Source organism: Vicugna pacos, chromosome 5 (genome assembly GCF_048564905.1).
Source record: "Vicugna pacos chromosome 5, VicPac4, whole genome shotgun sequence".
Taxonomy (NCBI): Eukaryota; Metazoa; Chordata; class Mammalia; order Artiodactyla; family Camelidae; genus Vicugna; species Vicugna pacos.
This window is the reverse complement of record NC_132991.1, coordinates 1,627,686-1,642,385: the sequence shown is the minus strand read 5'-3', so window position 1 is coordinate 1,642,385 and position 14,700 is coordinate 1,627,686. Positions and strand designations below refer to the sequence as shown.

The 14,700-nt window shown below is 46.6% G+C and overlaps 1 protein-coding gene and 1 non-coding gene across 4 annotated transcripts; both read left to right on the top strand.

Annotated features, from left to right (window-relative positions):
• Positions 1–305: 305 nt before the first annotated feature.
• VMA22 (vacuolar ATPase assembly factor VMA22) lies at positions 306–4,131 on the top strand. 3 transcript variants are annotated; one of them, XM_006196059.4, is made up of 5 exons: positions 306–568; positions 658–761; positions 849–931; positions 1,574–1,705; positions 3,527–4,131. In XM_006196059.4, the coding sequence occupies exons 1-5, from the start codon at positions 443–445 to the stop codon at positions 3,637–3,639; spliced, it is 558 nt and encodes a 185-aa protein (XP_006196121.2). In that variant the 5' UTR covers positions 306–442; the 3' UTR covers positions 3,640–4,131. The 3 variants fall into 3 exon arrangements, with proteins under 3 accessions (XP_006196121.2, XP_031534596.1, XP_072816861.1); XM_031678736.2 differs by having other exon boundaries at positions 1,559–1,705; XM_072960760.1 differs by lacking the exon at positions 849–931.
• A 1,453-nt stretch (positions 4,132–5,584) lies between these two features.
• On the top strand, positions 5,585–5,656 carry TRNAE-UUC (transfer RNA glutamic acid (anticodon UUC)). Its single transcript has one exon. It is a non-coding gene; the product is annotated as a tRNA-Glu (tRNA).
• The last annotated feature ends 9,044 nt before the right edge of the window (positions 5,657–14,700 follow it).

The window sequence follows — 14,700 nt, the reverse complement described above, 5'->3', positions numbered from 1 at the left end:
TTCGAAATAGCCCCGCAACTATAAAAGCAGCACAGCGATCGACCAGAGAGTCGCCTACCGGCTCCTTCTGGAATTATATTTAAAGCAGCTCCTCCCTTAAAATGGTTGCCGAACAGCTACGCCTCCTTTCATCGTCACGGCAACAGCCCAACTTTTAAAATGAAGCCGCTTCCAGAAGCAACTGGGAACCACCCACGACTCTCGCCGGCTGTCCGGGTGGCTAGTCCTCTTCGGGAGCTAGTCACCTCCCCCAGGCCGCTGAGGGGAGAGCGCTTGTCCTGCTAGAGAACCAGCCGGCAGCTTAGGCCGGGTGGGCGTCTCAGGCCAGCGAGGCGTCTCGGGGGTGGGAACGCCCCATCGAGGGCGGGTCTCGCGCGCCTATTGGTTGTCTTGCCGGCACAGCGGGCGCTGATTGGGCAACTTGGAAGGAGCCGGCACCCGAATGTGGGCCGAGGCCATGGCGGCGCCGGACCTGCGGGCCCAGCTGGACTCGCTGCTCCTGCAGCTGCTCGGGGACCTGGAAGAACTGGAGGCGAAGCGGGCGGCGCTGAACGCCCGGGTGGAGGAGGTGGGAGCCTGAGGTGGGAGCCTGGGGACGGGCGGGCCTGTCGGCACGCGGAAGTTACCGAGTTTCACCGCTCTCCTCTCTCTTCCCAGGGCTGGCTCTCGCTCTCCAAAGCTCGCTACAACATGGGTGCCAAGTCGGTAGGGCCCCTGCAGTATGCCTCCCGCATGGAGCCCCAGGTCCGCGTCGGCACCAGGTGAGGAGCCTTGCACGCTGCAGCGGGTGGGCGGGCGGGGTCCGCGCCGGGGCTACCAAAGATCCAACCTCCCTTCTCGTTCTTTAGCGAGGCCCAGGACGCACTCCAGAAGTTCTGGTTGGTGAGAGCGGGCACCCAGACTCCAGAGGAGGTGGGGCCCCGCGAGGCAGGTGAGCAATCGCTTTTTCCCTTAACAGCCCATCTCAATGTCAAAGACACAATGCACGCGACAGCTGAGGAGATGATTTTACTCAGGCTGTTGTGATAGAACGCCCCAGATCTGAAGATCAGAATGTCTCAGCGGAGTGGGGTTTTTCCTTAGACTTTTACAAGGAGAAATAGACAAGTTATAGGTGAAGTCCTTTACAATTGGGATTGTTTTGCAATCAGAGGAAGTCTCAGCTGAACAGAAGATGTTTATTTCAGTATCAAGCTAGTTTAGTGGGATAGACTAATCTCAATTAGTCGTTCGTAAGTTAAAGAACCGTGAGTTGAAGGGTCTGCCTGACCTTTCAGCACGTTCAGGCAAAATGGGAAAGGTCAATGTGTGGCTTTTTCACAGGAAAACAGGGAGGGGGGGGTCATCTGCTGGTTTTATGACAGTCATGAGGAAGAGTAGACAGACTCATCTGAATCACAAGGGGAAGGGTGGTTGTTTGTGGTAAGCTGTTTTCCAGAACATAAAAAGTTGAGAGGATTTTCCACCCATCAGTATTTTCAGGGATCATGAGCTCAGATCACGTTCAGTGTTGTCACTGAGAGGACAAGGGCCAGGTAACAAGACCCCCAACCTCCAGCCTTCCTTCCTCCAGCTCTTCGCAGGCGCAAGGGCCTCACCAGGACCCCAGAGCCAGACCCCTCGCCAGCTCCCCAGGACCCTCTGAACTGGTTTGGAATCCTGGTTCCTCACAGTCTGCGGCAGGCCCAAGCCAGCTTCCGGGAGGGTGAGTGCCCCCTACCAGGGACCTTCTATCTACTAATGCCAAGGCCAGTCTGTCTACACAGGGCTTTGCTGGTTTTCCCCGTTGCAGACTTTTGTTGCACACCTACTGTTTTTTCAGAAAGCATTTATTGGCTATTGGCAGAGTTCCAGGCTCATGTTAGGTTTTGGGGACATAGCTGGAAACAAAAGGGACAAACACCCTCAAAGGATATTTATTCTGTTGAGGGGAGAAAGACAACATGCACACAAAAGAAGTAGGCCCTAAATATACTACCAGGTAGTGAGAATTGCTGTGAAAAAATAAGATAGACTGTAGTGAATGAAGTGGACTGGGGGATCTGTCTTATAAGGGTAGCCTGAAAAGACCCTAAGAGATGAAGGAGAGAGCTTTGTTCATGTTCTGGGGGAACAGTGTCCTAGGGAGAGTGACCAGCCAGGGCTGAAGCCCTGAGGTGGGGTTGTGTCTGGAATGGCAGAGAGGAGGCCAGTGGGCTGGACTGGAGTTGGTACAGTGGGGTGTGCCAGGCCCTGAGGTCAGAGGGGGCTGGACCCAGGTGATTCAAGAGCTGGGTAGGTCCTGATGAGGACTTTGGGAGTGACAGGGTGGCTCTGAGCAGAGGGAGGTGCAACTGGACTTGCAGGGTGACAGGAATCTTGAGGATACTAGGGAAACAGACAAGAGCAGAGGAGAGAAGCAGGTGGCAGGGAGTAGCCAGCGTGAGATGCAGGTGGAGGCAGTAGAGGATGGAATAAGTGGTGGGAAGCTACAGGGTTTTTGAGTCAAAGCCATAGATGTTCGGGATTCAGGGAAGGGGAGTAGTGAAGGATGCGTCCACACTCTCCAGAATGCGTCCACACTCTCCAGAATGCCTGAAACGTGGATGCCCTCAGCGGGGGTGGGAGGGCTACCAAGCAGCAGCTGAGAGGAAGTCAGGAGTTGGGTGTGGGTGTGTTCCTAGTGCTGTGTGTGTGGCGGAGATTCTGAGTGGGTGGCAGAGATTCTGAGTGGGTGGTTGGGACCATGCATCTGGAGTTTGGAAGAGGCATGAGCTGGAGAGAGAGAGATTGGGGAGCCCACTGCGTAACACTGGTTTTAAATTCCCAAGTTGCTGATACAACAGTATTCAAGTTGAAATGAGATAAGATCAGCAGAGGGTCAAGGAGTGTGGACAGGAAGTGAGGGGAAGAGGAGAGGAGAAGCCAGTCTAGGAGACTGAGAGGGAGCAGTGGGGCCAGAGCAACACCCAGAGGGCAAGGTGTCCCAGAAGCTGAGAGGAGAAAGTGTGACCTAGAGGGAGGTGATCAGGTGTGTGGCTAGCTCTGCTGCCGGGCACGCAGGCTGAAGACAGGACTGACTGGTGGGCTGGGGGGCGTGAATGGCCCAGAGGACTTGACAGCAGCTGTTGGAGCAGAGGCATCAGGTGAAAGCAACCTAGAGATGGATCCCAAGTGTGGGCCACTCCTGGGGGCAGAGAAAACAGTAGAAGAGAGGGTGAGAGCAGTGAGGGACTGTGATAAGGGGGAAAAAAAGGAAGGAAGGGAGACAGTGTTAGGATCTGTGAATTTTTAGTTCCTGGTGGGTGATATAAGGGAGTCGAAGTCTTCTGAGGAGGTGTCATTTTAGCAAAGATCTGAAGGAGGTGAGGGTGCGGGTCCAGTGAGGTTCTCAAGGAGCCAATACAAGGTGATACCTGGAATGTTTTAGGATAAGGGTGGAGGCCAGAGAGGCCTGGAGGCTTTGCAATCCCTGGGGATGTGCAGCACCCCCCCTGAGTCATGTGTCACACCACAGATACCATGGTTACAATCTCTCTTCTTCTAGGTCTTCAGCTGGCTGCCGACATGGCCAGCCTACAGAGCCGCATCAACGAGGGTCGCAGCCAGGTCCGGGGGCTCCAGGAGAAACTTAAGCAGCTGGAGCCCAGGGCTGCCTGACCTCCCACCACAGAAGCTGTTCTTCAACGTGGCTGCCTTCTCTCAGGCCTTCTTCCTTCACAGAATTCCCCCACACACACACACACCCATATCCCAGCTAATCCCCTTCCTTGAAATTTCTCTGGTCAGCATGTTTCCAATTTTATTAGATATGAAAGTTTGAAGAGGCAAACTAAGTCATGTTCAAAGTCACTACTGTGAAAGCACTTCTAGGCTTGTGTTGTCCTGGGACATATTCACGTGGAGCAGGCACAAAGCAGTTAGGTTAGTTCGTATTACGTTGAACTGTAACCACCTCACACATAAATCAGCTGTGGCTTTTCATTACACAGTGAAACACTGCCCAGCCAGTGGCAGGGAAGGAAAAGAAGTAGGTGCTTCAGTTTCACTAGATCCTGAAACCTGATTGTGATGGAGGAAAAAAACGATACACGGCTAGCAGATCAGGACAGAGTGATTCCTCCTCAAAAAAAAAAAAAACAAAACCACAAACGCCTGAGTGGATGGGCAGCCCTTGGCAGGTTTTAAGCCAGAAAGTTTAAAAAAAAATCTGACCTAAATTTTCAAGGGAACTCTAGCAAGAGACCTTTTGGGTTTTTAAAAATCTATCTTTATCTTTCCAGGAGTGAGTTTTTTCATTTGTTGAAGGGCCAGTTGTATTTCCAGTTCTGGGAATTCTGTATACTTCCTTCATCTTCCTACTGGCTTGATTTTTTTTCCCAGTGTCTAGGAGCTAATCTTTATGTTTGGGGGATTATTAGTCTTCTGTTCATAATATGAGATGTAAATATTTTCCCCCAGTTTGTCTTTTAACTTAGGGTGGTTTTAAAAACAGTTTTATTATAAATAAAACATGACATTAAACTGCACAGAACAATTGATTAGCTTCGTGGAAAAGATGAAAACTATCGTGAATGTCACCCTGCTCTTGTGTTTTAAGTCAATTTTTGTCATAGAGTTGAATTTATCATCACCTGTTTTATGATTTCTGGATTTGGGGTTGTAACTGATGCGATAAAGGAATTCTCCAGGGTTTTCCCCAAGAACGTTTATGTTTTCACTTGATGTATGGGGTGAGTCCTGCACTCAGCTTCCTCTTTTCTACCTTAGGTCCACATAGGGTAGACCACCCTTATTGCTGATTTGAGATGGCCCCTTTTTATTTTGCTTAATCCCAGTGTAGTGTACCAGTACCAGTATTTTGGGGGTCCATCCTGTTTCATTGATCTTACTGTCAATTAAGACACAGGGACGACACTTTTAATCTTGAGTGTATAACACATACTTTAACCACAAGTCAAATTTTCCGATTGGATTGAGGGGGAAATCTTTTGGACGGGGTGGGCAATGTTGAACTTGAGTTGTCTCTGAAAAAACCCCAATGGAAGCATTCAAAAGGAGACGCTGGGACTAGAGAAAAAAAAGGACGCCCCTCCCCACAAAGATTGAATTTCAGGCCGAAATACTGCTATTAACCAAGTGCCAACCTCTGAGATTTTCAAGGCGAAATGAGTCAAAGATAGCATCCCGGTTTCGCTTCTCACAGAAGATTTTCACGTGGAACCCCGATCCTGGGTGGGGGCGGGGGTCTTTTATTTTAGATGATAGTTGATGTTGCAATGGCCCTCTTTCATTTGCTGTTTCAAGTGGTCTTTCGGGTGAGGCTGGGGTCCCCGCAGGGCCTGTAGGTGGGGACGCGGAGGGCGGCTCCTGTTGCTGGGGGCGCTTTCGGGAGCAGCACTTCCCGCCCACCGGCAGGGGCCCGGATGTGTGGGCCACCGCTCGGCGGGGAGCTCGGTCCGTGAAGCCAGGACTCGCGCAGCCGCAGTCAGGACGAATTTCTCCTGGAGAGAAGGCCCGAGGCGCGCAGCTATCGTGTGGAGGTGTAGACGACAGGGTGACGTAGATTATATATACCTCAATTAGGAAGGCATTTCTTAACAGTTCCCATATGGTCTAGCGGTTAGGATTCCTGGTTTTCACCCAGGCGGCCCGGGTTCGACTCCCGGTATGGGAACAATACGTTCCTTTTGCTTCTTCAACTTGGAAATGTTTGCTTGAATTTTGGCTTTTTGCCACTAGAACACCGTAGATCAAACTAACTGTTTCTCTCCATTTAAACCTAGAGAAATTGAGTCCCAACCTTCAGTGTTTAGATCGGAAGTGTCGATTTTCATCACATCATTAGCTAATTGTTTTCTATCAGTGACTTTTATAAGATACCATATACACTGCAGCCGTGAATTATATGAATGTTTAAACATTTGCTGTGGAGGGCGACCCTTGCCCAGCTCCTCCCCCGAGGGCTGTGCGGGACGGAGAGGCCGTGCAGGGGTCCCAGTACTGAGGGGAGGGAGGGCAAGTTGCGAGAGGGAACCCCAGCGCTCCCTGACAATTTAACTCTCTCTAGTCCTGCAGCTGCTGTGTTTGCCCTGTGGTCCAGTGGTTAGTGTTCCTGGTTTTTTTCGCGGGAGCAATCTGTGTCAGCCGCAAACCACCCGCCGAGCCCCCCACTTTATGAAAAAGACTTAAAACTTTTTAGTGACCTTCTCCTGCAACACATGCACACTCCCCACGGAAAGGAGAGCCAAAGCCACAAACATGAGTCAGTAAGTGCTTTCCTCAGTTTTCCATCTCTTTTTTTATGGTTGGATCAGTTAATCCAGGGAGGTTATGTGCAGGCCTGAGGTCCTGTCTCCAGGAGTGCACTTCCACACTCGTTTATTCATTCACAGTTGGGGGGTGGGGGGGTGGAATTACCTCTATAATCATATTAATTTCAAATGTAGAACTCAAAACAGGATACAACGGTTTCGGTTCTGGCATGCAAAAGCATGGAAGTCATCACTCTTGTCCTCACAACTAGAAAAAAGCAGAATAAACTACAACTCTTTCTAGATCGTGAGAAAATTGAAGTCACACAGCAAGCTGATGCCTTGAGAACTGGAGAGAAGAGTGAATATAGAGTCGTAGCTTAATGGTTCCCAAGCAGCTGCTAGAGTCAGCATGAGAGGGGAAGGAAGGGGACAGGGCACAGCCATTCAAGAAATAACACAGCAATTAACACTGAGGAGGACAAAAATTGAACTGAGGCCCAAGGTGGCGGGAGATTTGACTTCCATTGACCTTGAGCCTCATTATACGCTCATTGTAATATATGAACATGGTAAATGGCACTCCCACAGGCGCCAGGACAGTTCTAAGTCTGACCATAAAAGGTCAAAAAAAGTGGGTGGTGGCCCAGTTCCTGGGAATCCCAGCCCCTTCCCCAAAGTAGTTGCAATAATCCTCCCACTTGTTGGCATAGGAAGCTACCAAGCCCATAAAAACTAACATCACTCCCTCGCCTTCTGAGATGGACTATTAAGACAGGATAGGAAAACCAGACGAGATTCTTGGTGCTGACCCTTACTTAGCTGCTCTGGGTGGCTACTCTAGTCTTCAGAGTTTCCCTCTTTTACTTTAAGAGCAACTACTCATCCCAAATTCCCCACAGATAGTGGCCAACTTTTCTGAAATCCAGATAGGTTTTCTAATGCTCAACCCTTTCTTCATCAGTTCTTCCTGTCACTAAGAAATCATCACCTAGGAAATGCTTTTGGAGAAAAATAGTGTTAAAGATCCTTTGTTCTAGAGGAAGGACAAATGCACCTGCTGTAGCCCCAGGTTGTGGCTCCAGCATTCACCTGGGACTATGGGGGTATTTGGGTGCTAACAGAGACACAACTAAAAACGACACTATACTTCATATTTAAAATTAAAATAAAAAAAGGAAAAGGACACAAGGTGGGTAGGGTATAGATCAAGTGCACATGCTTAACATGCATGAGGTCCTGGGTTCAATCCCCAGTACCCCCTCTAAAAATAAATAAATAAATAAATAAATAAATAAATAAATAAATAAATAAACCTAATTACCCCCCACCTAAAAAGACACTTAAGAAAGGAAAGGGTAAGGAAGACAGGAGGAAGGAGATGAATGAACATAGACTTCTGTCCTCACCTCACCCAGGACAGTATAATTTGCATTGCTCTTAATGCAACCCCCTTCCTATCCCAACATAGACAAAGCACTCTATGCTTCATGCTAAGTTTATCCTTATGGAAGAAACAGTTCTAAGGGAAGGAAATTCTGTTGGATTTTCCAAACCAAACTCAGTTTGACTCACAGCAAAGCCAATGTAGTGACACAGGCTTGTGGTGAAGGCAAGTACAGCGTTAGTTGCAGGGCGCCAAGCAAGAAGAGCAGGCAGCTTGTGTTCAAAAGTCCTGAACTCCCCAGTGACTTTCAGAGAAAGGCTTTTAAAGGCAACGTTAGAGGGTGTCAGTGCCATTTCAAAGGCGAGAAGGAATGGTGTGTGGATCTCTAACTTGTTCGCACAGTGAGGGAAGTGGCAACTGGACAGTGCAGGGACTTAACAAAGCAAATCTTGTGACTGCGCTTTGCCCAGAGTAGATCCCAGAGGCAAGAGCGCTGTGGCAGTAGGTGTTTGTATGTGAATGTTAGAAATGCTCTTTCTGACCTGATACGAGTGTGTCTGGTGTAAAAGTCTCAGGGAGACAATTCTGCTTGTTGTTAAGAACTCCGTAAATCTGGTGATTCTCCATACCAGCGGTGATGAGCTACAGAAGAGGGGTGGGATGGAGAGGAGACACAACAATGCACAGCATTAGAAGTGAGCTTCAGGTGGTCTCCAACACTTCAACCAAGAATAAGCAGCTGCCCTTTTCCACTCAGGCTGGAGAAGAATGGAAATGTTGCTTGGTTTGTAAGCTCCTACAGGGCAGGCAGAGCAAGAGGCTATTTTAAGCTTGTGGACGAGGCCACTCTGATGTCTTGGGAGCTCCTATCCAAGCACAGAATGGGTGCTGCGGGTAGTTCACAGCTGCCAGTGATGGCTGGTCTTGGCTCCCTAGGTTCCAGGCTTCTCCCGATTCTCAATAACGTTTGTCAGTCAAAGGCAGAGGACTCCTATCGACCTGAAGGCACAGAAGAGATACAGGTCAAGAATCACGGGACTCTATCAGGTCTGATGAGACTCACCCTCTGTCTGCACAGAGCTTGCAGTCCAGCAGGGAAATTAAATGAGAGAATCACAAGTCTGATGCGTCTGTTACAAAGGCCGAAATCCAGGTAGTCTAGGAGTTGATGGTGAGGGTCAGGGAAGAGCTCCCTGAGGAAGGGGTTTAAACTTGCGATGAAATGAGGAGGAGCTGGCTGGTGAAGAACATGGGGAGGAGCTCTCTAGGCAAGAGAAATGCATGTGCAAAGCCCTGAATAAGGAAGTCCAGGGTGGCTGGCAGGCAAGACGGAGAGAAAGGCAAGGACCACATTGTGGAAGGCCCTGGAAGCCTCAGCCTAAGGATGGCGAGAAACTATTCAAGTTGTAAAGCAGGATGAGGTTCTTATTTCTGAAAGGCCACATTGTCTGCTGTTGGGGGGACAGATTGGGAGGGACTGGGCATCGTAATCCAGGTGAGAGACGGTGGTGACTTTACCTAGGATGGTGACCATTGGAACAGAAAGTAAAGTCACCATCACCCTGAGAAGAACGTGGTTTGGCTCGCCTGCTCCCCCAGGGAGGATGAGAGACATGTGGAGCAGAGATGCCCCAGCTAAGCCTGGCCTGGATAAGCCAGCTCCTCATCTGCTGATGCAAGAGGAAGTCCAGCTGAGCCTCCCAGCCAAGTCAAGTTCACACCAGTTGACTGCCCTTAGACATGTGATAAGAAATAAGTTGCTGTTTAAGTTGCTAAGTTTTGGAGTAGCTTGTCATGACACAATGGCAAAATAATGAGCATCTGGTATGACACCTAAAGTTATTAACTTTTCAGAGCCACGAGAGAACCAAAGCTTAGGTAGAGGAACTTGGTGAAAACTGTGGGTCTCCCTGGAGGGCTGTTTCCGCACATATCTTCAGAGCACAGGCCATTCCCTTCTGAGACTGTGTATTAGAAGAACAGGTGTCTCATGTCCTACAGACAGAGGGCTCACAGATTGTCGGACTCCCTTAGGTGGATATTAGGAACAAAAGGGAAAGAGAGAGAAATACAAAAACAACAGAAGGAGAGAGAGAGAGAAAAAGAGAGACAGACAGATAGACAGATAGAGACAGAGAGGTTGAGAGAGACAGAGATGGGGAGGAAAAGAAGAGAAGCTGAGTCAGCAGGACTTACGACCGCTGTGAGGAGACTGGGCGTGCGGGGAGCCTGGGAGAAGTCCCGAGTCTCAGGCCTGGGTAACTTAGCGGACGGGGGATCACTGGTTGAGACTGAAGGCAGAAGGAGGCACGGTCTGAAGCATTCTGCCCCTGCTGGATTCAAATAACTTAAACTTCAAACAGAAAGACCAGAGTCTATAAATTTATCTTGGATTTCCAAAGGTTGAAATTATTGTTTGTTTATTTTATTTTACAAAAAAGAAACAATTCACTGGAAGAGAGCAATTTGATCTTTTTCAAGAGATTTCACCAGTAGCTCTCTGCGGAACATCATGGTTTTGTACGGAAAGCCTTCTGTAGGTAAAATCTTTGGGGAAGGAAGGATGGTAAGGGAACAATTTTCTATATTTAGCAGAACTGGGAATGAGATTTTTTAAAAAATTTATTTAAGTGTCATTGATTTACAATGTTAGTTTCAGGTGCACAGCAAAGCGATTCAGTTATACATAAACATATGTGTATATGTGTATTTCTTTCTACATATATTATTTTTTTAATTTCTTTTTGGGGGGTGGTTTATTATTAGGTTTATTACTTTTTTAATGGAGGCACTGGGGATAGAACTCAGGACCTCAAGCATGCTAAGCACTACACTCTACCACTGAGCTATACCCTACTCCCAAAATTACTTTTTTTTTTAAGTTAGTTTATCCCTTCTTCTAGTGTACATGAGTTCCTGTGTGTGAGCTGGAAGGGGGCAGGGCCAGAGTTGGAGGAGGAAAACTGTGTGCACAACCACAGGGAACCTTTTCACCCATGTATGTCTGAACACTGGATTCCTTGGGGTGGTGATGGGGACTTGGGGCTCCTGCACTTTAAAAAATTTAGCAAATTCATTCTGGTATATTTTCCTTCTGTGCAGTTGAAAACTGCCATTTAAAATTATGAGCCATTCAAGATGAAAAAGAATCCAAAAACATAAAAATATTTTTGGTGGGGAGGGAGGTTTATTTATTTTATTTTTTAGAGAAGGTACTGGGGATTGAGCCCTGGACCCCATGCATGCTAAGCATGCACTCTACCACTTGAGCTATACCCTCCCTCCAAAAAACATAAAAATATTTGAAAGTTTTTATTTTAATAATGAAACTGTGAAAGTCCCAAGCAAAGTGGGATGGTTAGTCGCTTTAGTATAATCATCTATGGTGTATTTTACCCATGTGTATCGTGAGATGTTTTTGAATCAAGAAAGTTCTACTGTACATTGTGGCAGAATAAAATGTCCCTCATTTTTGTGCCCCTCTCAACAAGAATTATGTGGCATCTGTGCACGGATGCAAGCGCCTTTGACGGAGCTGTGGATGCCGGCACCATACGCCAAGGGACCTGGGAAGAGTCTCACCTCGCCCCCCTCCCCGCCCCGAATGTACTGGGTAATAGGCAAATACCCTTGCTCCTGGCTTTGGAACCTGCAGTGGCCAATAAATCAGCTCTAACTCCTCTAGGCCAGGGTCCAGTTCCCTCTGGAAAACACAATTTTAGCCAATGACCCACGAATGAGAGCGCTTTTGTGGAAATCCAGCTTTCCAGAGAAGTTCCAGCACATCACGGGAACAAAAACATGAGTTTGAGCGCGTTGGAGAGGAGTCCTGAATCCTGAGCTGCGTGCGCGGTGGGTGGGAAGAGACTAGGAGAGTGGCAGATGGCAGTCTCGGAGAGCCTTAAAGTGTCACTAATCCTACGAACTGCATCACAGGCTCTGTCAGGAAGCCTGCCCACAAGCTGATGGGAACACCTTGCCTGAGGATCCCCCAACAGGCCCACAGGCATCCCAGCCCTCAGAACGCCCCACTGCTCCCCTGCCCCCAACCCCTCCCCCGGTGCCAGCTCCCAACACCGTGCACTCGCACACTCCTGAGCCTTGGCAGACAGCTAGCTGTTGTGCGTGCACGGAAAACTAGCCCAGATCAGGCCAGGGAGAGACTACAAACTTGAGTTTTAGTCCCACATTGTGGAAAACAAAGGGGGCTGCATCCAGGCTGGTGCATTGCAAGATCAAGGGAAGGCATACAATCTTAAGAATTCTACCCGCTACCAAGAGGGAGCAAGAAGGGTGGTGCAGGTGTACCCACAGAAGGCCCAAGAAGGCCTCAGAATCACTAGCAGCACTGATAGAAGGTTATTTCTCTCCTGAAGGCCATTAGTAAAGCCTGAAGGAGGGGACTGCTATTTCAAATGCAAAGACAGCAACGCAAAACTTCAAGGAACATGAAAAATCGAAGAAACCTGACACCACTGAAAGAACACAACAATCTTCTGGTAACTGACACCAAAGACATGCAGATCTGCAATTTACCCAATATCAAAATTTGAAATAGTTGTTTTAAGGAAACTCAATGAGCTACCACTGCTGCCCTGCTGCAGGCTGTTCACCGCCTGCTCAAAGGGCTGTTGCTCCCTGTCCAGCTGGTACCAAGGAGACTCATAATTTATCCTCTGGGGACCAACAGGGCTGGCAGGACTGCTAACTACAAAGCATCAGACGGGCCCTTCCATCTTCTTTTCACCCGTTTATAAACCTGACTTCTTCCCTGATAGAGATTATTGAATGTCAGGCAAATGCCCCACAGTCTGAAAACGACAAATGGCTGCAAAAGGGTGACAATTACCAAATGGTTTATGCTTTGGTGCCTAACAGACTTCATGGGAGCCCCATTCTTTTGCTCTTACAGTTTGCATTTCTTCCGCCAGATGCAACATGTATGTAGACAGGAGAGAAGGAACTGGAAAATAATTCACAAAATTTACGACCAGATTATTTTCCAGGGCACTGCTTGTAAATCTCACCAAATTTCTGGAGGAAACTAACATACTTCAGGAAATCCTCCACTCCAAATGGGTTTATAGATTTGCCTCTAAGCTTGGACTACTCTCACCATTTGGTTATTGTCTGCATACTTGGTGGATGGACTGAATACTATCCAACTAAACATGCTGATGCCACAACATTGGTGAAAAACTTAATAACTGACATTATTCACCCATTGTGATGTTACTTTATGGATCAAGTCAGTCCAAGGAACTCATTTTACAGCAGAAATAAAGCACTTGCTTGCAGAAATTTGGGGGGCCTCATTAAAATTTCATCCCCTGTACCATTCCCAATCCCAGGGCAAGTAGAACATAAAAACATAGACAGATAGGACTTTAAGAAAAGTCTGTCAGTGGCCAACAGGTGCATGAAAAGATACTCAATACTGCTAACAGTAGGGACATGCAAATCAAAATCACAATGAGGTATCACTTCACTCCTGTTAGAATGGCTATCATCAAAACACACAAAGAACACAAACAGCAAATGTCAGCAAGGATATGGAGAAAAGGGACCCTTGTGCACTCTGGGTGGGAATGTAACTTGGTGCAGCCACTATGGAAAACAGTATGAAGGTTTCTCAAAAAACTAAAAATAGCACTACCATATGGCCCAGCAATTCCACATCTAGATATATATACAAAAAACCCAAAAACACTAATTAAAAAAGATACAGGCACCCCAATGTTCACAGCAGCATTATTTACAATTGCCAAGATATGGAAGCAACCTAAGTATCCATCAAAGGATGAATAGATAAAGAAGATGTGTATGTGTATACATATGTATACAATGGAATACTACTCAGCCATAAAAAAGAACGAAATTTTGCCATTTTCAGCAGCATGGGTGGACTTGCAGGGTATTATGCTAAGTGAAATATGTCAGACAGAGAAAAACAAATACTGTATTATATCACTTATATATGGAATCTAAAAAATACAATAAACTAGTGAATATAACAGAAAAGAAGCAGACTCACAGATACAGAGAAAAAAACCAGTGGAGGGAGGGGTAGTATAGGGGCGGGGGAGTGGGAGGTACCAACTATTGTAAGATAGGCTACAAGGATGAATTATACAACACGGGGAACAGAGCCAATATTTTGTAATAACTGTAAATGGGGTGTAAACTTTTAAAATTGTATTTTAAAGTCTATTAAGGAACTAGATTTTAAATGGCCTGAAGCATTACCTCTGACCCTTACAAAGAAAAATCAAGAATACTCCAAGTGCAGGCATACATTAGAAATATTGTGGGTTTTCAAAAAATCACAATAAAATAAGTCACACAAATTTTTTGGTTTCCCAGTGTGTATAAAAGTTATGTTTACACTATCCTATAGTCTATAAAGTGCACAATATCATTATGTTTAAAAAAAACAATGTATATATTTTAATTTAAAAATGCTCTATCCGAGGGATGCAAACAGGATTTTTTCAATATTCGCAAGTCAATGTGATACACTACATTAACAAACTGAAGAAAAATATCATGTGATCATCTCAATGGATTCAGAAAAAACTTTTGTAAACTTCAACATCCATTTCCGATAAAAACTCTCCAGAAAGTGAGTATACATGGAACATACCTCAACATTATAAAGGCCATATATGACAAACACACAGCTAACATCATACTTAACAGGGAAAAGCTGAAAGCATTTCCTCGAAGATCAGGAACAAGATAAGGATGCCCACTCTTGCCACTTTTGGAAGTCCTAGACATAGCAATCAGAGAAGAAAAGAAATAAAGGGAATCCAAATTGGAAAAGAAGGAGTAAAACTGTCACTGTTCACAGGTGACATGATACTATACATAGAAAATCCTAAAGAAGTGACCAGAAAACTACTAGAGCTCATCAATGAATTTGGTAAAGTTGCAGGATACAAAATTAGTATGAAGGAAACAGCTACATTTCTATAAGCTAACAATGAAATAGAGAAAAAAATTAAGGAAACAATACCATTTACCATCACATCAAAAAGAATAAAATACCTACGCATAAACCTACCCAAGGAGGCAAGG

Coding starts and splice junctions, on each gene's coding strand:
- VMA22 (XM_031678736.2), top strand. CDS start 443: ATGTGGGCCGAGGCCATGGCGGCGCCGGACCTGCGGGCCCAGCTGGAC. Junction 762..848: donor CAGGTCCGCGTCGGCACCAG/GTGAGGAGCCTT, acceptor CTCGTTCTTTAG/CGAGGCCCAGGACGCACTCC. Junction 1,706..3,526: donor CCAAGCCAGCTTCCGGGAGG/GTGAGTGCCCCC, acceptor CTCTTCTTCTAG/GTCTTCAGCTGGCTGCCGAC.